Source organism: Lonchura striata, chromosome 2 (genome assembly GCF_050655825.1).
Source record: "Lonchura striata isolate lonStrDom1 chromosome 2, ASM5065582v1, whole genome shotgun sequence".
Taxonomy (NCBI): Eukaryota; Metazoa; Chordata; class Aves; order Passeriformes; family Estrildidae; genus Lonchura; species Lonchura striata.
Window position 1 is genome coordinate 62,442,384 of NC_140704.1, and position 25,606 is coordinate 62,467,989.

Consider the following 25,606-nt stretch of genomic DNA (forward strand, 5'->3'; position numbering starts at 1 on the left):
GTCACCATGCAGCAGTGATCGCAATGCTCAGAAAGCTCAGACAGTGAGAGAGCCATGGTGTGGCACCGATTGGGCTGCCCAGATAGCTCAACAGGTGACAAGAGTTATGGTGTGGCACCCATCGCAGCTCCCAAAGAGATGGAGCAGCGGCAGAGTCAAGATGCGACGCTGTTTATAGTGCCCTGAAGGTTGAGGCAGTGACAGGGCCACAGGGTAGGAGCAACTGGTGTGCTCAGACAGCTCAGGAATCCACGAAGTCACTTCTTGGGAAAAATATAGTGTCCTCACAGAGCTGAGGCAGGGATAGAGCCTGTGCGCCACCAATTGCAGTGCCCAGAGAGCCCGGGCAGGAACAGATTCTGTGGCGGCACCGCTCGCATTTCCTAGAGCACTAAAGCGCTTAATGCAGTCAGTGGGCGGCACCCGCGCCGCTTCGAGCCTTCCGAGCCGCCTCCTTCGCTCCGCCTCCTCCGGGACCGAGGCATAATTGAAGGGGCGCTGGGGCGAACCCCATTGCCAGCGGCCCCCGGAGAAGCGGCAGGACTCTCAGAGGCCAGAGCACGGTAAGGCAGGAGCGCGGAGCGGGGGCAGCGCAGTGTCCAGAGAGCTCAGGCAGGGACAAAGTCACGTTGTGGCACCGATCGCACTGCCCAGAGAGTTCGAGCAGCGACACAGACACACGGTGGCTGACGGAGTCAGGCTATGCCACCGATCAGTTTGCACAGAGAGCTCGAGCTAGTGCCACAGTCATCGTGTGCCACCGATCACTGTGCACAGACAGGTCGACAGACGACAGAGGTACCGTGTGGCACAGATCGCAGTGCCCAGACAGCTCGGCAGGTGACAGAGGCAGGGTGTTGCAGCGATCGTACTTACCGGAGAGCTCGACAGGTGACAGTCACGGCGTGGCAATGATCGTAATACATAGAGAGCTCAGGCCGTGACACATTCTCTTGTGGCACCGATCGCAGTGCTCAGAGCTCAGGCACTGAAAGATTCTCTGCCGACACCGATCGTAGTGCCCGGAGGGCCGGAGCAGCGACAGAGTCACGGTGTAGCACGGCTCGGAGTGCCCAGAGAGCTGAGGCAGCGATAGAACCATCGTGTGGCACCGACCGCATTGCTCAGCGAGCTCAGGCAGGGACAAAGCCAAGGTGTGGCTCGTGGATCGTAGCGCCCAGAGATCTCAGGCAGTGAGAGATTTTTCTGGCGGCACCGATTAGGATGCCCAGAGAGCTGAGGAAGCGACACAGTCACTTCTAGGCAAGTATGGTAGTGCCCAGAGAGGCGAGGCAGCGATAGAGCCGCCGTGTGGCGCCGGTCGCAGAGAGCTCGGGCACTTTAAGGAGTCACTGGGCGGCACCCGCGCCGCTTCGAGCCTTCCGAGCCGCCTCCTTCGCTCCGCGTCATCCTGCTCCGGGACCGAGGCATAATTTAAGGGGCGCTGGGGGCGAGCCCCATTGCCAGCGGCCCCCGGAGAAGCGGCAGGACTCTCAGAGGCCAGAGCACGGTAAGGCAGGAACTCCGGAGAGGGGGCAGCTGGACGAGGCCGCGCTGCTGCACCGAAACCGAAACCACGGTGGCGACCCCGCGAGCGAGGGTGCGAAGGGGGGTGACGTTCCGAGGTGAGATGGCCGGCGGCGGTGTTAGCGCCCCGTCCCATCCCGCAGCGCTGCGGAGGGGCTCCTGGGCACGGCGAGCGGGAAGCGCTGGGCGAGGGCGCGGTACGTAGAGAGGAGGCGGCCGCGGCGGCAGGAAGCCGGCGGGAGGAGAAGGGCGATAAGGCAGATGGGCCGACGAGGAACTAGGCCAGAGCAGCCCCGCGTTAGCGCGTCCCGGCTGCCGCCCAGCAGGCGCTTTTGGCCGCGCGAGTGGCAGCGCCCGCGGCGCCCGTCTCCGACAGCTACGGCCCGGCGCCGCAGCCGAGACAGCCTTTCCCGATCCCCATATGGAATGCACACTTTTGTGTCCAGAACCGACTGCAACACCTTTGCACGGGTACTGGCTACTGCACAGATCCCATCCTTTCCTCTTCCCACGCTGCCTCTGCTCCTGTGAAAATTTGTGTTGCATAACACCTTTGTTTCCCTTGTATTGGCTTCTCCTCCCTTTCCCACGGGTTCCTGTGTAACTTGTTGACGATCTGACACAGGTATTGTCTTTGCTATTTCCAAGAGGAAAAAAAAGTGGGGGGGAAATCATTCCTTAGTGAAAAGATGCATCAGCTGAAAAATCTGAGCAGAAGGGAAAGGTTTAGATGGAGTGGGTTATGACATTTACAGCAACAGATCTGAGATACCCTGTTTTGAAACATCATTGACAGAGGCAATATTTTTGTTATCAGCTATAGCAACCCTTCTATTTGTCTCCTGTTGGTCATTTGGGAATACCAACTTTGGCTTCTGTTCTTTATTCCGTTCCATTACTGACTAATAACTCAGTGGCCGCTGAGTTTTGCTGCTTGTAAAGGTGCTAATTTTCTCCAATTAAAGTTTAACACCTCTTAGAAACTTAGGTGCTGGAAGCATCATTAAACTACAAAGGTTCCATGTTTTTTCATATTACTGTGCTAATGTGCTCAGTGCTCCTCCTTAACCAGGCAGGCAGGTCACATCATTACAGATTAGAATTTGCATCAGATCAGATGCAGTTAAAACTGAGCAAAGCACTTTTGAACAGTGATTAGGAATATGACATGATGACCTAATGTCCAGGTTATGATTCTTGTGAATTTATATGCCCTTTAGGCATTAGAGGAGAGGACATAACCATGGTGTTAAAAAGAAAAATGCCACAAACCCATTTAGCACAGTTCTATCCTCTTCTGAAGAACACCAGTCATATTGTTGGACATAACTTCCTCTCTTCTAGCAAATGGTATTCAAAATTTTCATAACACATGTTGGTACTTGGTAAATATGAACCCAACCGAATACAAATGTTCAAATAGTATACAGGAAGAACTGCTTTAAAATTAATCAAGTATACAGATGACAGCTACTTCACAGAACATAAATTAACCACTAGAAGTATGCATACCTTTTGTAAGGGCTGGCTAAATTAAACTACAAAATTTTTATTATCTTAACCACAGATACATAATGCATTAATTGGTGTGTCCTTAGTATTGAGAATACGTATCAATTACCCTGTATTTCAAAGAAGGTTGGGGTGACCCTGAGTCTTTGAGCTTCCATCCTTGTTTTTTTATAATTTGACATTTCAAGCTATCATAAGCCAATATCTCATGTTAAATAGAATAAGTAGTCTTTGCTTTAAAGCCTGGCTAGACATTGTTTTCCTGTGATACTCATTCTTTGAAAAGTTCCCCAAAACACTGGGTTTGAAATAAGTAATTAGATAGAGAGCTTCTATTCAGAGTACCTCATTACTTAATAAGAACACCAAAAAAAAGCAGTAGCATTTTTCCATGCGCAAGGGGGAAGGTTCCCTCCCATCTAATAAAAAAACTTCCCTCTTCTTGAATGTTACACAGCTCACTTCAACAGACATTACAATTTTAAGTTATTATTTCTTTTGAATTTCCAAGACTTTTGGTCATAGTGACTGCATGTAGCTTGATTGGAAGCAACAGGTAATTAACATTGTAAATAGGAACAAGGTTCTGCATTTGTTGCAATTTTGGGCAGAGATATTTTTTGCCAGGTTATATGGTACTGATTGCCAGTCCCAAGCTATCAAGTGATATCAATGCAACTTTAGAGATTCACCATTCAAAAGTACACATCTTCACACACAAGTCTTATAACTACTACCTAGATGCTTAATTGCTGTTAGCATGGAAAAATTAATATACATAAGTGACTTCAAACTTATTCTTGGAAGGGACACCCAGATAAAGAAGCATGATGTTAGTTTATGCCATGTTTGACTCTCATGACTGAATTTATGCCCTTGTACATGTGACATCCACCCTATCTGCACAAAAGTCAGTATGACCACGCTAACAAATCCAGACAACCATCACCAGAAACTTCCAGGGAGATGAAAGCTCAGCTATGAAAGTAGCAATGGCCCTGCTATGAGTAATTTGTTATCTATTTGATTGACTGTAAAGGAATTTAAAAACAAAACAAAAACCCCCAAACAAGCAAACAAACCCCACAAAAAACCAAAAACAACCACAAAAAAAAACCCAAAAAAACTACCACAACAAACAAAACAAGAATAATTTCCTCTAATCATTATTATGTATTGCAGGACTTACCTTCTTACTAAATGAATGCAGCCATGTCCTCAGGCCTTTGCTCATAATGCAGGCTAGCACTGCAGCAAAACAAAGCCTGCATCTTTTTGAAGTCTGTAAAGCCAAAGCAGAAAACTCTGAAGAGAGAACACTGCTCTGGGTGTAGGGGAGGTTGTTCCCCATCTGTACTATGACAGCCCATAGAGTCTCTATATGTACTTTGAAAAGAAAGCTCTTGCTCTATCTCCTCTACAGGCACAATTCATTTATTTTTTAAAAAAATTAACTTATTAACAATACCCTGTCAGTATTGAACTGATCAGACCATTTCCAACTCAGCACTGAAATGTCTGTTTTCCCTCAGGTACCTATATTCCACACACACTAAGTCCTTAGATCCCAGGCTTCCCGAAGAGGCTGTGGTAATGAGGCAGTCAAAATTAGGTTGCAGCGATGTTCACAAGAACATTAAGCAGTCTTTTCAATTAGAGATTGGATGCACAGTAGTTTGCAGGAGTTAGCAGTCATTTGTTGATCTGGGAAAACTTGGGAGTCCCTTTGCTACACAAGTTAGAGCTCTTAGTTATCCAAACGAGAGCCCATCTACTGTTGCTGATAGTTGCACTTAGAGGTGGTGCCTTTCTCCCAGCCCCCTCTATCTGTGTCTGTGTTGTAGTTACCCAGGATGAGTGGAAAACGAACAGCACTGCCAGTCTCTCGGACTTTGGCTTTTCTCAGCAAACTCTTTCTTTACCTGATGTAAGGCGCTTAAGTTAAAAACTTAGAGTGGGGAAAAGCAGAGCGTGTTGGCTTGCACCAATGCTAGCAAAGCAGCTTGCTGGCATGTGCTGAAGGCAGGGGCTGTCTAGCCTGGGAAGCATATTAGGCAAGAGAGTATCACACCCTTACCACAGGATTATAATAATTCTGGCATCCACTTGCGTTTACCTACCTATTACTTACCTATAACTTATCTGTTACTTATCACAACTACTTACTTACCTATTACTTACCCATTTCATAGGATGCCCCAAACTCTCTTTTTGTCTTGATGCACTTAGGAGTTACTATAAGCCTTCATAATTTCTTTGTTCCTCTTCTTTTTAATGGGCAGAGGAGAAGTTGCTATACCTATTCCTTCCTAGCACTTGTCACCTTGAGTTCATGTGCAAATAAGTTTCCCATAGAAGCCGAGTCCTTCATTTCACCCTCCATTAGGTTGCTTGGTTTAAGCTTTAAGCAAAGCCTTAAAAGCTAGGTTTGCAAAGATGCCTAAAAAGTAGCTTAGGGTTATGAGGGAATCTGGGCACATGACAGGCCCATGTTCAGGCAATTCAGAAAACAAGATACAAGATAATCATTAGGCACTACCTGCCTTTGGGACTGTGGCGCTTGGTTTTTCTGGGGTTTGGATTTTGCACATATGAAGTGTAGGGACAGTACTGATCTACTGCATATTGTATGGGTAAAAACTATTTATCCATACAGCACTTTGAGATCCTCAGGTGAAGAAATTATTTTACATCAACTGATTATAACTGTAGTGAGCTGACAGGATAAATGTAAAGGTTTGATTCTGTGAGAACCACAGCATTTTTGGCTTCCAGCTGAGCATTCATAAGGGTCATGAGAGTTTATGTTTCTGTCCCACTCCTTAAATGTACACTTATTTAGTGGAATAGCTAAATGCTTTTAATTACACTTATTTTTCTTCCTTTATACTGCAGGTGCAGAAGCACGAGGGTGCTTGATTTTGTTTTAATTGTTAAGCCACAAAGACTGCAGCCATGTCACTGGAAGACATCCACATGAACACCAAGGATTTGCTTGAAAAAAAGCAACTAGATGCTGGAGGATTTGGAACAATTTCTTTATGTGTTCACAAGAAACATGGATATGTAGTATTAAAAAAAGTGTATACAGGACCACAGCGCACTGAGTAAGTTACAGATCTCAGTTCTGATTTTCACTTCAGTTAGTCTAAGTCCTCTAAATTCAATTAAGATAAACCTAAAGGGACTGTAATAACTTCAGGTCTTTGGCTTCTGGCGATCCTTTATATGGGGAAAAGAAAACAATACTAACAGCTGTCCTGTAAATTTGCTTCTTTTTTCCCTCTTGAGACAACTTTTTTATTTAACTCATCGTTGCAGTAAAGTTCGTGGTCTTTGTTACAAGGTGAGCACTATCATGAATTGTTAAAAGTCATGAGGACTCTTGCACACTTAAGGAAATGCAGGAACTCAGTGACCATACTTAAGGAAATGCAGGAACTCGGTGGCCATACTGATATTTTCAGTAGTGGCCAACAATATTTTCAGACTTGCAGATATGTTTTCAATGAAATTATCCAACTGTAGATGTCCCTAGGAACTAAATACACATAAATTATCAGCAGAACTCCAACCTCCTGTGTGTTAATACCATGAATGTGACCCTCTCTCCCTTGAGAAAGAGCAGAGTGAGCTGAGCCCACTGATTTAATTCAAAGATTGAATTAGCTGTTGATTTCAGTGGATTCAGGTCCCATTGCAGCTCTACTACCTCACAGCCATAACAATCCTAAAACTCTCCCATAAGTCATCCACTACAGAGAGACAAAATTCCATGTTTTTTTCTACTTTGGATTATGATAAATAAATAAACTGAGTTTTAATTTTGCTGGTAGAAAGCAAATTAAGAGATTATAGAAGTTTGCAGCCTGCAATGACAGTTTGGATGATTACAGTTAAAATGGACATGCCTGCCAAGTGTATTTTTAGGTTTGTGTTTTTATTTTTTCATTACATGGGCTCATAATTTTGTTATTTCTTAAAATACTGAACCATAAGTATTTAGCAAATTTTTAAACTGAGCCTAATGCAAACAAAACAACCAGTTTATTCTCTAGTAATACAGAGGAATGCAGATGGAGAAAGCAGTTTCCTTTTACCTCGGAGGGTAGGAAAGCATTAGCAAGCAGTATTGTTTTGAAATTTTCTTACATCCTTCTGTCTGATGACTAGAGCAAGAACAATAATAAAAATACCACCCCTTCTATTCATTATGTAATGGATACTATCCATTTTTAAGACCTTTAGTGAGCTCCCAGCTATGTACCTGTGATTATTGATGGGCTGTACTGAGGCCGAGGTAATTGTTAAACCAGTAATTGTTAGCAGATACTGTCATCATTTAGTATGTGTGTGGCTCCCTTGTAAGAAATCCGTTTTGAACATGAAGCCCTTTGGAAACAAGACCTCTATACATTTCCTGTACCAGAAGCAGTGGAGTGAATGTAGATCCTGATCCTTCTTGTTCGAAGGCTCATTCAGCTCTGCCTAGCTCTCACCCCAGTTTAAATATTTGCACATCTGCCACTAACTACAAGAAGAATGCTTATGCAGTTTCTGAAAAGCAAGCCTTAAAATCAGACTGAGCAGACAGTCTCTGTGTAAGGCATTTGAGCAGAATCTTAGAGAATATAAACTGGCATGAACAAATCTGTATCAATTCAAAAGCAGCTGAAGGTATGGTTAATCTTGCAGGGGTTGTAGGGATGTTGACGTTTTTGACCATGGTTTTCATCCTGAATCAGTGTGATTTTCATCCTTTTGTTCTTTCTAGGCTGGCACCTAAATTCAGTGTAATTTCTGTTTTACAGGTACAATGTTTCCCTTCTTGAAGAAGGTAGGATTATGCGCAGGCTGCAGCATGACCGTGTGGTAAAGCTGCTTGGCGTCATTTTGGAAGACGGAAACTACTCACTTGTGATGGAGTATGTGGACCGGGGGAACATGATGAAAGTGCTACAGAATGTGAGCAGTCAATTACTTCATCCCTTAGGGTTGGTGAGCTGCTTGAAAGGGACAGGATGTTACTGCTATATCCAGAGAATGGAGTCTTTAATTTCTTACTCTTCTTTTTGTATTAAAAAGCCAGTGGCAACACTGCCTTCTCTAGAGACAGCAGACAATGACAGTGGCTTTTCTGTGCATCACAGAGGAGCAAACCAATAACAGATTAAAACGTTCTAGAGAGGCTGTAGAGATAAGTGGAGAATTTGCTAAATATGTAGCAAGTGTTTGTAAATATGGAGTGACTCAAGAATTTTACTGCCAAAATGTCAATCCAAGAAGGACCTTAGAACCATAGAATATCCCTAGTTGGAAGGGACCTTGAAAGATCATCAAATCCAACTTGCACAGGACAACCCCAAAAATCACAACCACCCTCTGGGAAAGAATCTTCCCCTAATATCCAACCTAAACCTCTCCTTATCCAGCTCTGTGCCATTTCGACGGGCCCTATCACTGACCACCAGAGAGAAATCAGTGCCAGTCCCTCCACTTCCCATCATGAGGAAGCTGTAGACCAGTAGGTATCCCCTCAGTCTCCTCCAGGCTGAGCAGACCAAGTGACCTCAGCCCTTCCTCATATAGCTTCCCCCCAGATTCTTCACCATCTTTGTGCCTTCCTTTGGAGACTCTCTTATGGCTTTACATCTTTCTTAAATTGTGGCCAAAAGTGCACACAGTATTCAAGGTCAGGCCATACCAGTGGAGTAGAGTGCGACAATCACCTCCCTCAACACGCTAGTGATGCAGGTTTTTCTTAACATAGCTTAAGCAGAGGTACCCTTGAGACTGAGGAATTTTTTTAAAGACTGAGTTTTAATTTGATTGTTGTAGTTGAATTTTTTAATAGATGGCAGTTCTTATTCTTTCTTTTAGATCTCGGTACCTTTGTCAGTGAGAGGGCGTTTCGTGCTGGAAATCACAGAGGGGATGCTTTATCTGCATGAGCAGGGCTTTGTACACAAAGACCTAAAACCAGAAAACATCCTTGTGGACAGAGACTTCCATATTAAGGTATTTGTTAGAGTGTGAATGGAGAAGGTTGGTGATTTGGGTCGAAGAACCTACCACAGCTGTGCTGGTTAGAGTTCCTGGTGGAATTGGTAGATTAATGCCTTTGTAGTTTAGTGAGAGTGTTCCCTCAATCACTGAATTATGGTGGCCTTACAACCTCTGAGTCTGAGATTTGCACAGTATTCCTCCAACTGCGAAATAAAACCACTGAGGACATTAAAAAACAGTGTTATTGAGAATTAACAAGCTGTAAATAACATAACAATTAAATGAAAATAATATTAATACGGCATTTGAAACAAAATAGAATGTTTTTATGTATGATGTCTTTTGTCCTTTATTGCTGTAATTTCTCCTCCTGCCTTCACTTCCTTTTTTTATTCTTTTCTTTCTTTTGTCTGTTATCTTCTCCTCTTCTGTATCCCTCTTTTCCCTTAGTCTTCATTTTAAAATGACATCCAGGAGCTACAAAAAACCCCATCAGGATACTGCTTCAAAGAATGGTTTATAAGCCTATTCCAAAGCCCTTCTATTAACTTCAGTGGGGTTTTGGATCAAGACACATAAATATAGAGGCTACTTTGGAATAAATACCTGAGGGGCATTTGCAGCAGTCCTCATCAAATATCCTGTCTCTGGTTAAGGTGAGTTGTTGAAATAATGACCCCATTACAGTTTGAAACTATAGAATAAATTTCTGTGAAGAGAACTCTGACATTTTCTATTTTTCACACATAAATTAATGAGAAGTTCTTCGACAAGGTTAACATAGTAGCAAGTGCAGCTTGCAGGTAAGAATTACAAATTTTTTTATTTTCCAAAAATAAAAACCTAATCATTATCTGCTTTAAATGTAAATTGTATGGGGAGTTTGGTTTCAGCTCACTTATATGGACAGGACCAAATTAGGCTATCATCACATTTCATGACAAACTGATCTAGAACATGGGATCAAATTCAGAATCAGATAAGACTTCCTCAAGCAGCTTGATCAAAAGTATAATTTAAGGCAGCTGTTGTACAATCTATCTGCTTGAATGTGTCTAACATTGTCAATAATTAGAAAGGAAAATAGCTGTTCCAGGAAATTGTAAATGTAGAAAGATATATGTCATATCCTTCTCTATCACTAGACCTCCTCTCACTTGTAGACATTAACCTGGACTCCTACTTTCCTTAGCTGAATGTTGCTTTGATTTTCCTCTGAATACACAACCTCTAAATGTAGCCCAAGGCCTCAGAAATTCAAGAGGAACAATAAGCTGGTTAGAGGCAACCATAGAAAAAAGTGAGTTAGAAGTGAGGCAAGGTGTCATCTCACTTTTATCTGAAGTAATTGAGTTACGTTACATGACTGTTTGACAGCTCTCTATGGCCAAGGGAGACAGGCCCATTTTCTTTCAGCTTTCCTCTCCTGTTGACCTCCTGTTTCTTTGTGCTACTACTGGTGCTAATGTGAACAGCCTGTCTTGATTTAGGAAGCCAAGCCAGCAGATTGCCATTTATCTTGTTGGCAGTGCTATCCTTCTGTTGGGGAGCACTTGGTTCAGCAAGCTGCTTGACTGCCTTGCACTGGGTCTTCCCAGGTAAGTGTCAGTGCTGGAACAAGAGAGCAGAGGGGACACAGAATAGGAGACTGTGGAAGAGGAGGGAAGGATTACTTTCATCATCACCAGTTATTAGTCTAGTTGCAAAACTGCATCCTAAAGTTTCAATAATATCACATTGTCAAGCACACAGTACCCAGGTATCTCTGCTTTAACCTATTCCATGCTATTCTTTTCCATGTCTCTGTCACACATATCACACCATTTTAGATCCTCTTCTTGCCCTTTTCTGAAGGAAGATCTAAGATGGTTGAGTTAAATGGAATCTGAATGGAAAGGGTAGTGAGGGAGGATGCATATCTGCCCATCTCATAGATTGATTCTAAGGTTTGAATCTTAGATTCTTCTCCTATGAATCTTCTGTTTTCCCTTGAGCACTGCAAGCAGACCTCAAATATGATTACCAATATGAGTGAAACCAAATTTCTTCTATCCTCACATTGTGCAAGTGTTCCACAATTACAGCCTAATGGCTCCCAATTGGCAGTGATACTTTATTTAGAACAAAACCAAACCAAACAAACAAAGAAAACAAAAAAAAAACCAAAATAATTTGTTTTCCTTTCTTAAGTTGTATTTTGTTCACTATTTAGTTTTTAGATAAGTTATTAGATTTTTATTAAGACTGGCTGAAATTGAGCACTGAATGCAATACTTGTTTATCTCCTCTTCATTACAGCACTAGTTCTGATGTGTCTCATTTTTCAGATTGCAGATCTCGGTGTTGCCTCCTTTAAGAGCTGGAGTAGGCTGACCCAAGAAGAAACTGGCCGACAGAAGCAAATGAAGAGCACTTACCAGAACAATGCTGGGACTCTTTTCTATATGGCCCCAGAGCATTTACGCTGTGTTAATGCTAAACCAGTGGAGAAATCAGATGTTTACAGCTTTGGCATTGTGATCTGGGCAATTTTTGCTAACAAAGAGCCATACGAAAGTACGTTACTTCCCAAAGGATACTATCAGGAAAATAAGTTACAAATATTAAGCATTTAATATTATAAAATTAAGATTAGTAGATTGCATCACCTCTGGCCTAGAATTGCACTGGTTTGACACCTCTTGGCCAGTCAGAGGAATTAGTTGCATCATTCCTGACTTCTAAGCATAGACAAGAACATCTGAATGAAATGCAGCCATAAGCTGAATCTGCTCACATCTACATGGTGTGGGCACAAACCAGACTTGGTGGCAGAAAGTAGGCAAACCTCAGGTGGGCCAGGATGGAAACTTTGATGGACACTGTTTCCTGAGGGGGACTAGTTACACTTGGAAATGAGAATGATCTCACATTTCTGATTCTCAGCTGTGTGGTGCTGATTTCTCAACATGCACAATGGGCTTATGTAGAATAGTAGGAGCCAACTGTGGAATTCCAGGGTAACATGTTTATAATTTTGAATGGGTTTTTTGCTATTTAAATGGCTAAATGTTGCCTGTGTGGCCATCTTTGTGTTCATATCTAATGCAGAGCTGATGCATCTGAGAAGCAGGTTCTAGAGAGGTACATCTGCCGCCTTTACTCACGCTGTGCATGTCTTACATATAAAAGTAAATCCATTAATCATAAAAATAAATCTCTAATCCATGGAAGTCAGAGCAGTGGATTCAAATTCACTAATATAAAAGATTTGTAGCTGTAACCTGGACCTCTTTGAAATTATGTTTTACATACCCACAAACACACAGGGAGCCACTTCATTGTTTCTTTTACCTATGGAAAGGTAGCAAAACCCATGAGCAGAACCTGATAAGAAATTTTAAATTTCAGATGGTATAAATGAAACCCAGATTTGCTTTGGCATCATGAATGGAAACAGACCAGACATAAAGGAGATCACTGATAAATGTCCAATGGAAGTTATTGACTTAATGAAGCAATGCTGGGATGAAGATTCAGAGAAACGTCCAACCTTTGCAGGTAAGACATTACTTTAGGATTTGTATTGGTTTGTGTCCATTGATAACTTATAATGCCAGAAAACAAACCTGAGTATATTCCTCTTGAAATAAGGTGTGGTTTTTTTGAAAACTGAAATAGCCATGCACATGTTCTGTAAAGCATGCTCACTGTACTATGGCCAAAAATGGGATCTGAGCCAGCATTTGCAGATTTGAGAAATCTTAGTAAGTGAATGGAGCTAATTAAGACACTTTATCCCTGATCATTTCTTTTCAGCATAGTATAATCTTACTGCTGAAATTTACATAAAACTAATATCAAGGGATATAGTATATCTTGACCATGACTGAGAAAATATCCTATTCAAAATACTCTAGATTCAAAAGCTGTCCTAGTTATCCTTCCATAAGCAACATGACTGACTGATAGCTAATCATCCTTTCATATGGTCAGATGGCAAAACACTTCCAATCAGTAGAAGTCTTGGCTGAATGGTCTGGGAAGGACTAAGAGCAAATAAGTAAAAATTCTAGATCTCATTGTCTCTTCTTTCTGCTTCAATGCATAGTGCCAAAAAAAACACCCACCAAACAAAAAAAAAAAAAATAAAATAAAAAACCCCAGCAACCCAGAAAACCACAAAACAACAAAAAGAGGAAGAAAAAAGCCCAACCCACAAAAAAGACCCCAACAAATAATGGGAAACTGAGGTTTGTATTTAGACAGAAGCACCAACAGCTTTGTATACAGCAGGCATGTACTTAAATGCTCACAGGAAATGTGTATCCCATGAGGAACCCACCAACTATCTCCATTTAAACTTACATAATCTACTGCTAATAGATTAAGTTTATACTTGTATTGGATCTTAGCTTCTCATTTTCCCACATGCAAGGAAATATGCTCTCAACTACTGATCATAGACAGATTTCACCCTAAAAAGCAATACAACAACAACAAATCCCTAGAAGTCATCCTGTTCTTGTTACTGTTTGAGACTAAATGTACCATGTGAACAAATTACAAATGTATGTATACCTTTCTTGTTTCTGACATTGTAGAAGTCTTCATTCTTCTTCCTTTTCCATCAAGATTGTTAACAATACAAGTCACTTTTACTTTCCTTTGAAAACCGTTTTCACTTAGTTCTTTTATTTTTGCAGAAATCAGTGAAAGATACAAGCCATTTTACTATGAAAATCTAGGAAAAAATATTGAAGATGACCTGAAGAATTTAAAAGTGAGTAGCTTAAGGTTCCTCACATACCTTCATCCCTGCCCTAATTATGGCCAGATTCTGCCACTTCAACACTGATTCTTGACTGATATGATTTCCTGCTGTGATAAAATGGATGGATTTTTGAATGCAGGCAGGGCAGTGCATGTCATTTATCTCAACCTTCAGAAGGTTTTCAACACTTTCTCCCAAATTACTCTTGTATTCAAGTTCAGATGTTGCTGTCTGGATGAGCAGATGAAAACAGGTTGGATGGTGAGTCCCAGAGGAGAGCAGTTGATGGGTCCTACTTCACCTGCAGGCCAGAAGCAGCTGCAGGAGTGCAGGGGGCTGGGACCTGACCTGGTTTACTCCTGTGTCAGTAACCTGACAGAAGTGATGAACATAGTGTACACCAAACTAGAAGGACTAGTCAATACAGTCACAGGGATAAGGCTGATAGCTGCAGGCTGGAGGAATGTGGTGACAGAAACCTTGTGAAATTCAGAAAGCACAAGAGGCATGTGTTGTGACTGGGATTAAATAACCCCTGGCTTCAATGCCAGCCAGGGTGGCACTGCCGAGAAGAACCTGAGGGTGGTGGAGAGCAGCAACCTGGGCACCAGCCATAGCCTGCCTGGCACCAGCAGATCTGCTCAGACCTTGTTAGTCCTAATAGGAGATGGGACTACTTCTTCCCAGACATGCAATGGCTTTGGAGGACAAAGCAACCTGCCCCTACATGTGAAGAGTTTGAGAAGACAGAGCCAAGCTCTTCACAGCAGCACATTGTGTGAGGACTAGAGAAAAACAACAAACATGAAAACAAGAGAGATTTAAACTTGGATGTAAGTGTGAAATGAAAAAAACCCAAAACTTTTCCCTCTAAGGAGAGCAGAGCAGCGGCACAAGTTACCTAAAGAGGTTGTCCAGTCACGCTCATTGGAGGTTTTTAAACCTGACTGCACAAAGCTCTGAACTACCAAGTCTGATCCCATAAGTGACCCTGTTTTGAGCAGGAGGTGGGCCCAAGGTCTGTTTCCACCTGAGGGGCACACTGATTCCATGATGATATTTTGCAAAAGCTCCTCATATATCCACTAAGTCTCACTCATGAAATAAAATGTTATTCCTATCAATTCAGAAGTGGCAAAATCTGATTTAAAGTAATTTCATAAAATTCTTGGTAATTTTTGCCCTGCTTTCAGGCAGTGTCTAATGAGTCTCAGCCTGCTTGAGGCCAGGAAGCTATTCCATAGTAATATTAACAGGTAAAAGTTAAAATTGAGATAGTTTTCCTGAGGGTCCAAGTTGGTTTCTCTTACCTTTTTTGCTGTAAGTTTTAAAACTGTGATTAAAAGAATAATTTCCTGAAAATAAGAGAATCAGAACTTCTTGAACAACTGGGCTGATAATGGAACCTTTTTATCACAGATATTACGAATATAAGCACTTGATTACATAGACTTCACTCACAGACAATATAGACAGTATTCTTAACTAAGGAAAAAAAACAAAACAAACTTCCTTGTGAAACCATTCTTTCACATTTTTTTAAGTGCTTCCTTCTCACCAAGCCTTCAATTGTGGAAATTAAAATTATTCATTTTGTGTGCTGCTTACAAAGCACTGGTAACTGTTCCAAAAAGCAACAGAGTTTTACAAAATGAAACTGATTAAACGGATTTCTTGGATTTATTTGATCAAACTCCCAATATGAACTGTATATATGTCTAATTTATGACAGCAACTCCAAATCTGGACCATGGCAAATTTTACTACGTGCAGATGCTCTCTGCAGATACACCTCTCATATCATAGGGACAAAATTACTATTTAGGAAATGAGCTGTGAGTTTATTCCTTTCTCAGGAAGGAAAACATCCATTACAGTCAGGGCACAGATTGTGAAGAGTGGATCCAGTGTGAATTATTAGTAGAGCTTTAGTAGCAACATGGCTCAGTGAATTTGGGCATAGCCTCCCTGCTCCTGCCCAGCAATTGTGGAAGCTTCCTAACTAAAAGGATCACAGAATGGTTGAGGTTGAAAGGGACCAGAAGTCATTTTCTTCAACCCCTGTGTTCAAACAATTCCATTACTCAAGTAAAATCTAAGGCCCAATGGTTGTAATGTGTATTAGAATGCTACCTTTTGGTATTGGAGGGAAGTAGATTTTTTGGGAAGATATAGGTAGGAATTCTTGGTTTTTAATCTGTAAAATTACTTCTTGGGTTTAATTGGAAAAAAAAGAAACACTAACAGAAACTCTATTTTTGGAAATTATTTTGTGAGTAAGCAACACTTGGGGAAGTTGAGAAGTAATTTTTCCAGGTTAATAAAAAAATTACTTCCAGCAAAGCCTGAATAATGGGAGCATCAAAAGAGTAGAACAGGAGTAGATTTGGCCTTCATTCTAGTTAAGTGAGGATGAGGGCTATAGAAAGGAAATTCCCAGTGCTTCTTTCTGAAAATTTACTCTAAATTCCTCATTTGTAATAATCTTCACAGAAGTCAATACCTGTGCCTATACCTGAATGTTAATTATTTCTCACCTCTTCTTCCCTGATGATGAATGAACTTATTAAATATAGATCCACAGAACAGGATGCATGTTTGCTACCTTTACCTCAGCATCATCCCCTCACCGAGATTTCTTGCCAAAGTCTGGCTATTAAATACAAGTCAGACAATCCAGAGCCACTCTGGATTAAGGTCACATTCATGTAGGCAAGGGTATTGTTTGGCCAACTCAGAGTATTATATACTGCAGTTATACTGCAGTCCTCCCTCCCTGCATTGAAGAAAAGATTTTGCCCACCTATAGCAAAGCAATGGGTATTTTCTGTCAAGCTGTGCTATCTGAAAGAGGGTGGGATCTTCTCCCAGAGATTCACAGAATCTGTTCATCCAGGTCACTTCACAGTGAAGCTGTGCTGTTTCATACTCTACAGGTATACCCATTTTTAAGCTTTTGCCTGTAATTTGATCATTTGTTCTTTCTCACATGCAGAAAATGTGGCCCGAGACAAATGAACTGCTGTATAGCATGGAATCCCTTGAAATAGACGCTGTACCAGAAGATACCAGCAATGGTCAAGTAGGTAAGTCACTAGTACATAATTATTCTGTTTATTTGCCAAAGATGAAGTTGTGTACAAAGCAAGTAACCTTACCATTAAGGGTTATCAAGAGACTCAATTGTTCAGCACCTCAGAAAGAATTGTAATCACTGAGATGTTATTTGCTCCCAGAAGTCACACTTACAATTTCCATCTCCTTCTACATGCTTACACTTTTTCTTCCATGCCCAAAATTTTGTTCAACATTAAGCTTTTACAGTGGTCACTTTGATAATTACTTTTCGTACTTGATCTTTCTTCTCATCTTTTTAGTCATGCCAACTGCTTGGTTTGTAGGCTTTAATTTCATTAAGACTTTTCATTTTCTCCCTCCATCCTTTCTTATGAATTCTCTGAATACGACCAAGATATATAATTGTAAACTATTCCTTTGCTTAGGACTTCGCTCTCTAAGGAATCCGAGGAACACTAGTAGATAGGTTTCTCTCTTTTCTCTCATACCTTCATGAAATCTTGGATGACTTGCATGTTTTGTGATTTTATAGAGCTGGCTCTCTACTATGTGATAATATATCTAATATGATAGAGCTGTGTAGTAGTGTATCTGGAATTTTCTTACCAAGATTTCTTAATGTCAAAGGACACAGGATCTTATTTGCAAGACTGATTTAAAAGAAATAATAAAAAATCTAGTAGAAATAAAATTCTGCTGAGTTATCTAAGACATTATTAAATTAGTAATCTTAAACTATAACATGCAACTAATAAATCTTCCCCAAAGCTAGGTTTCCCACAGCTCTTCCTCAGTAAAACTGATGGACTTAGGGCAGCTCCACAGCTCCACTGTGTTTATAAGTGAGTGTAGTTACATTTCCTGTGCAGAAAGAATTGTGTAAGATTGCTGCAGATTGCAGATGCTCTCATGTTTTAAGTATAAAGGACTTTGTTGTGAATCTCCACTGCAGAAAGATGCCATCTTGCCAGCCTGTCAGTCAAAGGCAGGGGTTCCTCTAGTCAATGGGCATCACTCAGACATCATGTAGTCTTTCAGGTAGTGAAAGGCATCCTACAACATCTGTTCATACATCTCAAGCTTGCCCTGGAGAGCAGATGCCATATAGTTTATGCTAATACTGAATTGCTAAGAGCCGTCACTTTGGATGGGTTTATTTCTGTATTAGTCATTCCTCCCATTCCCTCTCTAGCAGTGGTAGCAAAACAAGCAGAGCAAGTCTGACTGAATATACAGCCATTCAAAGGAACTAGTTTTGGTCCTGCCTAATTAGTCTAAAGTAATGTAATTTGGGGCAGAGGGGGGGAACCCAGTTCACTAGCATTATCTGAGCTAAATAGAAGTGCATAGATACACTTTATTCCAGTTTTACAGTGCTCTGTAAGTGTCCCTTGCTTCAAGCAATGTATGATACTTTCTAGAAAAGTTTGAAGCTTTCAGAAAGCATCTGTAGTCCTACCCTTAAAAAAATTATTACAAGTAGTAACAAACAGATTTTTATGTTTCTTATTTAGTCTTGGAGTGCTACAGCATCATAGAGATTATAACTCCATCTAGCTCAATTCTGAAGTAGAGCTTCGTTTGCTACTGAGAATTATGTTGAAAGGTATAGATGACACACACTATTTTATCTGGTAGACATTACTTGTAAAAATGTATTCTTTGGAAGAGTATTCATCATGAAATACTCAGACAGGACACTTCACATAATCATTTTAAAATAATATTTTAATTATTTGTGCTGTATGAAATTCCATCTGTTATTACAGTGGCATTATTTTCCATCCTGTTACACCTCAGTTTTGCACTGATCAAACTCCAGTTAATGCCAGACGGGACACACCAGTAAATCAGATCTTACAAAGGCCTCCAGGAATGTTTGTTTCAATGGTTGAAAACTTGATATCAATACAAACAGAGTACACAGTGAATTCTTACACTACTCAAGATACTAAGATTTGAACACTGATAGCTTAAGCAAACCTGTACTTCCTAGATAGAAATCTGTTCTACTTGTCAGTAAAGGTATGTTTTATTTTATAGAATGTATTATGCTGGAAGTAATGCTTTATTTAAACCTTAAACCTTTTAGATGTACAATAATAATAAAGTAGCTTAATAGATCTTACTATCATTGCAACAAGTTAAATACTTGCATTTGAATGCTTTCAAACATTTAATGTTCTTCCCTTTCAGATCAGCCTAATTCTCTACACAGCTCTCAAGGTCCCATGACCAGTAAGGTCGATGAAGCCCTGTTTGCTGCCTCCCCTGAGAACCAGCCCGTTGAGAGCTGTGAGACCTCATTTGCACCTCCTGATAATCTGGAAAGAAAACTTCAGCATGAATACAACTACCACGCGTTTGGGAGCCGGATGGATAAAGCAGTTCCACCTGTGGTACACAGCCCCGAAATGCTAGAGGAGGAAAGGAGACGGAGAGTTTCCTGCGATCCATTTGCAAAGCCATCCCCTACTTCTCAACTGAGTAACATGTATCCAAGAGCTGAGAAGACAGGATCAAACACTAATCCATATTTCTGGCCAGCTGCAACAACACCAAAATGGGGAAATGTAGATGTTTTTTATGGGCCCAATCCCAAGTGTCCTCCAACAGGAAAGCCAGTAGATACCTATGGATTAAGTTCAGCCACTAACTCTATCGTAAATAAACCTCCTGTGCTGGAATCTGGACAAAATGTGAAATCACAGACCAACGTAAACTGGAATTCAAAGAATTCAGACACAGATACAGGTGAGATTCCTCCTTTTCCAACACCTATGTTTATAAAAACACATTTTTCCTCTATTTAGCTCATTGAACAACCTGCTTATTGCAGGCTGATCTGTAATATAGAAAGGGTGAATTTATTTCATTAAGTTCTCTTTGTTTACTCAAAGTTAAAACACTCTAGCTCTGACTTCATTATGCTGCTTTCACTGATGTCAAGCTGCCAATTTCAAATGAACTAGTTCTAAAGCATCAGTGTAACAGAAGAGCATGAGACCCAACAGCTGACTCTTCAGCTACCAGCCAAGGAAGAACAGACAGCAAGTACTGCCAAAGCAGCTCCCAAAACCAGGAGCTGCTACCAGTCATTCTAGGAAAGCTGAGACCTTTGACTCTGAAAACAGTAACATTCATACCATAGGTTCTGCTTGTGCAGAAACAACACTTGTAGCATTTCAGGAAATAGATGGGTATTTTTTAGCTTGACTTGCAGCAAGCTGAGAGACTCCTGAACCTAGGGAGCCAGCAAGGAGCTGAGACTTTTACCTGGTTTCTCCAGGGAGCTCTGCCTTGTGCTGAGAGAGAGTTCTTTTGGTGTTTGCTGGTAAGCCATAGAGTAGAAAGGTATGAAGACAAAGAAGGAAGAGAATATTGGACATTAACAAAACAAAAAAAGCTACAAAAATGGTAACTGGAGACCTACAAGATACAACTTTGAGGAACTAAAGACAGCATGAGATGCCTGCTCGTACTCTTGAATATTTTTAGCATGGTGTTATTTTCCAGGTCATCTCACAAGAAAATGCCTAGCTTTTTACAAGCAGAATTCCACAAAGGTGTTATTCTGTTAAATTATTAATGAAGAGGCTGTGATTAGTTGTTTATGTGCATTTATTTACAAAAATGAATCCAAGGGCTGTCATGTCATAAGGCAGGCATTAAAATTTTCAACATCACTAATAAAGGAAAACCTTCTATTTGAAAGAAATAAGGAAAACATTATAGGAAGGCTATGTGAAATAGTGTAGCAGATACCAGACTGAGGTGCACAAGAGCTGCATTTCAGTTCTCACTGACTTGTTGGGTGGCTGTAATCCATCTGCTCTTGCTGCCCCAGTATGAGTTGCAGAGCTCATCTGTGAGCATCCAAAAACTCACACTAGGGAGTCTGGAATTTGCCAGTTTGAATACCTCATACATGCAACTCAGTCTGTAACTGCAGTGTGCTGTGATCCCACACTTCCAGGTATTCCTACACCCATATGGAAGCCCATTGTCCTCACAGAGATCCAAGGATGGTTAAGGTTAATAGCAACTCAGCAAAACCTCAATAAGATCATTGCTTAAATTCGAGTTATTCAACAAGACACAATGCTGCTAATTAAAAAGCTTCTTATCTCTGTATGTAAGAGCACTGTATACTCACACTGCTAAAAATATGGCATTGTTAAGTATCTGCTTTTCTATTTACATAATGCTTTTGGCATTTCTTTGGGGTTTTTTTCTCTTTCTACAGGTTACAGGGATTCCACTTCTTTCACAAGGGGAACGTTCGCCTACCATACTAGTGCACCCAGAGTAAGCCCAGGTAAGTGCCCTGGTAGCCAACAGGCCATGCCTTGCATCCTAACCAGTAAAGCAAAAAACTCCAGGAACTTGAAATAATTCCTGTTATTGCTTAATACCTCTAACCAGTTTTTGGTATCAGTAGGTAAAACTAATTCCTGTCTCTAGCAGGACCTAAACACACTATTAAATGTGTATTTGATAAATCAAGGACAACATATTTTTTAATGTAAGAACTTTAAAAATACAAAAGCATTGCAAGATCTCCTGCACACCTAAACTAACCACTTCCTTAGATTAAACTTCAAGTTGCTGTCACTCTGCCCAGCTCTGGAACCACACACACATTTGGGATACTTTGTCCTGTCTTGCTCTGCATTTTAATACAGATTTCGAGCTACAAGCTTTGTGCTGATCAGCCTTCATTGGGGGACAGATCTCTACAGTTCTACTCGCTTGAACCCCTAAAATCATGTAATATCCATCAGGGGTTGTTAATATATGCTCCTTAAAGCTGTGTTGCTTGGGACACTCTGAATTCTTTATTTAACCCTTTCAAAGGGTTGTCCAATTTCTAAGCGGTCAGCACTACAAAGAAAACTTGAAAGAGCTTTCTGTCTTCTTGACTCTGCACCCCTTAAATGATGACCCAAGTCTGAGAAGCAGTGAAGTGTAAAGACTTGGGAAAGGAGATTTATAAGCATAGTAAGTTTTCCTGTTAATACTGTAATATCGACTAAGTATGAGTATACGTTTTCATATCTTATGCTAAATTCATTTTGTTGCCAGATAAGAACATAGCAAACATGAGGTTTCTTTATATTTTTAACTACAAATATGATGTGTTTCCTGAGTCCTCTGGCTCTTAAAAAATACAGAAATCATAATGTTATGAGTAGAAGTAATGATGTTATGAGACATAAAATGCATTCCTTTTTTGCAATTTCATCAATCTCATCATACATACATATAATATTTCTGACTTGCAGTCCCAGGTTAGCATATATTAAGTGTACTTAGTCAGATTTTCTTACATAACTATAGATTTTCACACTTCACGTTGCAATTGAGTGTGTAACAAGGCTGTAACTATGATTCCAGGTGATTAAATACAGACCTTGGTGTATCATTTTAAGTATCTGTACTTCAATTTTAGACACAGGTTGTGAGAGTCACCATTTAAACTAGAGTTAGAATGTTTAGTGGATAATTATCGAAGCAGAGTTCAGACAACACTGTCAAGAGAAGAGAAAACTGACATCACCTAAAATGAACAGTGACTTAGCTTCATGCTGCATGTGGCAATCAGGCAACAGTAAACAAAACATCAAATTATGTGTTTTACTTATCATATTTTATGAGGAACAAGAAACAATTTGCTGTAGTGTCACAGAACTCAGAAGTCATAACTGTAAACCTGTACTTACATCCATGAAAAGGAAAGCTGAGAGGATGAAGCGAGGCTTTAAAATTTAAACAAAAAGAACATTCAAGTCAAGGCTGACATCCTGAAGCTGTTAGGCAGCAGAAAGCAAGACTGCTACTATGCATTCCCAAGGCACAGAGAACATTATTTAGAGTCTAGTAACTATCAACTTGGTTGTGGCACTCTGTTGTAAAATAGACTGGGTTTTCACTAAAGTGCACTGGTGTCATACTGCATAGTGAAAATGTGCTCACAGCACAGTTGCCAGTAAATGGTTATTTCTACATCAAGTGCAATGAATATCACTCCCCTTATTAGTAGAACTTTTTCCTCCTTATGTTACTTCTTGATATTTGAAACTGATGCTGTTGTTTGTAAATTTGTGTTAAAGTTCCCTATACAGATGATTCAATCAAGTACAACATAAATAACAGCTCTGGAATTCAGATTGGATCCTACAATCAAATGAAAATTGAAGAGCAGAATCCACATGTCAGCACTTATTCTGTTTCTATGGAAGACATTTATACTTATTATGAAGCAGCAGGTGTATTTGGTAAGAGAAATAATCCCTAGTTTTCATGTATTCACCCCATATAATTACCTGAGAATCATTTGGTTTGGAATGTATAAAACACTCACACTAGTAGAAGCAAGGCTGGGATTGGAGATCCTCACCTGACTTCTAGTTTAAATTGTAGAATATCCTGTGTTGGAATGGACCCGTGCAGATCATAGAGTCCAGTGTCTGACACAACACACGGAAAACTAAAAGTTAAACCGCGTAAGCAAGAGCCATGACAACTTCATTCAGATAGAAGTGGGACAATTTTGAAATGTACTTTATTTTCATTGGTCAATACTGAATTAAACTATCTCTATGTATTCCTAAGTAACATTTGTGTTTCAGAATATCAAACATATACAATTCTTTAAGAACTCTAGAAAGGGTTTTTTCAATCTTGCAGGTTTAAGTGACAACCTGTGATAGCTTCAGATCAAAGAGCAAATCCAGCAACTGACGTGTGACTACACATGTGCTGTCTGGACATTTCTTGCCTACCATCACTGGGTTATGCTGCCTCCATGAAATCCACTTCTGATTGCATCACTAAGATTCTGTCTCTAGATATTACCAATAAGTAGCTGGGGGAGGACAGGAGAGAGGGAGTGAAAGGAGCAGAAGAACTGTTGAATGATGCCATTTTCTTACACTCTTCTTTTTGCAGACAATACTACTGTCCTGACAGAAAAACATTTGAATCTAGTGAGAGAAAATCTGGCTAAGCAGTGGAAGCACTGTGCTCGGAAACTGGGCTTTGGTGATCCCGAGATTGATGAAATTGATCATGACTATGAACGAGATGGACTAAAAGAAAAAGTTTACCAAATGCTGCTCAAGTGGGTAATGAGGGAAGGCGCCAAAGGTGCTACAGTTGGAAAACTCGCCAAGGCCCTTGTTGGCTGCCGAAGACTTGATCTCCTTAGGAGTTTGATGCAAATCCAGGAAGAATAAGTTTACTGAGAACAGACTTTCTAGAGTTCTCGTTTTTGCACAGACTTTTGGAACCTATTTTTTTACAACTAGTTAATACCTGCAATAAATCAAAAAGTTCACGTCACAGTATTTCATATTCCAAAGGATTAAAAAAAAGCATCTTCCTTCCAAATAGAACAATTGCCCAAAGATAACAACAACAAAATGCAAGACAAATATCAATTCAAGGAGAATGCATTACACAAAATTTTTACATTCTAATCTTGAAACATGTGGTAGTCTTGTTCAGTTCCGAAGATCGACCTATTGCCTGAAAAACTTGTACAGAAACCAAAATCAACCCTTATATTTTACCAAAAGTGCCAATACTTATCATGCTAGTAATTTACTGGTCCAAGTCAATAATGGTTTTCAAATATTTTTATAAATTTTATTAAATATGGATGTATAGAATTATGCAGAACAGCAGCATAAATAAAAGCAAAATCTATTTCTGGCTTTAAAAGTCTGTAATTGGTATTTTATAATGTTGCATTAGATTTTTACATCATTTGGTAGAAAAGATTTTCCAGGGTAAAAGTCTCATCTGCTTTATGAAATAATGAAAAAATAAGTTAAATCAGTATGCAATCCAAAGTAAAATCTCAATAATACAAGAGTTTTGGGAAGGGAAAGGTGCCTTATTACCTCTTGACTGAAGACCCAAGTTTCCTACCTGCTCTGAGGGCACAGTGTCACTACATTCTGAATCTCTTAGGCTGCATTTATATTAGTAAGTTAAATGTGCCTTGAAATGTTACTAGATGCTGAGGTTAAACTGGCATGCTGCAGCCTGCTGCCAGAATAGCACATTCTTTAATTCTCCAAAATGTTGTGCAAAGACTATTTCACAGCACTCAGGTTGTTTCTGGGGAACACTGGAACAGCTCTGTAGTTCAGATGATGATATCCCAGTGCCTGGAAGTGTTCCTTGTCACTCTGACTTCCTCAAATTGACATAATCTCAGTGTGCAGTATCTATGAAAGAAGAATTACTTAAAGTTTTTTGTCTGAAGAATTATGCCAAACTCCTCTTATGATGGACAATGCTTCCTGTTCCATCAGGTTTACAGATATTTCAGGCAGATGTTTTGGTAATTGTTTAAGCTGTACATAGAGCACTAGGTGTTCATAATTATTAATTTTAATTGTCAAAAAAAAGCTAATAACTTAATGGAGTGCAGTTACAATGGATTTCTGCTCCTTGATACAGCACCCACCATTTCAGTGGAAGCAAAATGAAACTAATCAAAGCAAGTGTCTTTAAACCTACTTAAAATCTATTGCATTGCCTTACAGTTTTGACTTAGCAACATGCTAAATTTTCTATAAATTCTTGAGTACAATATAATGATGTGGTTTATCTGTCTAATGTAATACGCATACACATCCCAGAAAAAGAAAAATTATTCTTTAAACAGAGAGATGGGTGTTGGGGTGTCTTCTCTATGTCAGTCCACAGAGCTACAGC

At 40.2% G+C, this 25,606-nt stretch overlaps 1 protein-coding gene and 1 long non-coding RNA gene across 6 annotated transcripts in view; one reads left to right on the forward strand and one right to left on the reverse strand.

Moving 5' to 3' along the window:
• LOC146768275 (uncharacterized) overlaps nt 1-25,606 on the reverse strand; it is a 91,711-nt gene that overhangs the window by 48,874 nt on the left and 17,231 nt on the right. The window lies entirely within an intron of this gene.
• Nucleotides 422-25,559, forward strand: RIPK1 (receptor interacting serine/threonine kinase 1). 5 transcript variants are annotated; one of them, XM_021544779.3, is made up of 12 exons: nt 422-563; nt 5,935-6,146; nt 7,851-8,004; nt 8,920-9,057; nt 11,373-11,601; nt 12,436-12,585; nt 13,731-13,807; nt 16,794-16,884; nt 19,073-19,630; nt 21,123-21,194; nt 22,990-23,154; nt 23,828-25,559. In XM_021544779.3, the coding sequence occupies exons 2-12, from the start codon at nt 5,995-5,997 to the stop codon at nt 24,112-24,114; spliced, it is 2,073 nt and encodes a 690-aa protein (XP_021400454.3). In that variant the 5' UTR covers nt 422-563; nt 5,935-5,994; the 3' UTR covers nt 24,115-25,559. The 5 variants fall into 5 exon arrangements, with proteins under 5 accessions (XP_021400454.3, XP_021400452.3, XP_021400453.3 ...); XM_021544777.4 differs by lacking the exon at nt 422-563 and adding an exon at nt 692-1,625; XM_021544778.4 differs by lacking the exon at nt 422-563 and adding an exon at nt 1,355-1,510.

Bases quoted from the DNA above. Each gene is read 5' to 3' on its own strand.
- RIPK1 (XM_021544779.3), top strand. From the start codon at position 5,995: ATGTCACTGGAAGACATCCACATGAACACCAAGGATTTGCTTGAAAAA. The intron at 8,005-8,919 runs GTGAGCAGTCAA...TCTTTCTTTTAG, and splicing joins TGATGAAAGTGCTACAGAAT to ATCTCGGTACCTTTGTCAGT. The intron at 12,586-13,730 runs GTAAGACATTAC...TTATTTTTGCAG, and splicing joins GAAACGTCCAACCTTTGCAG to AAATCAGTGAAAGATACAAG.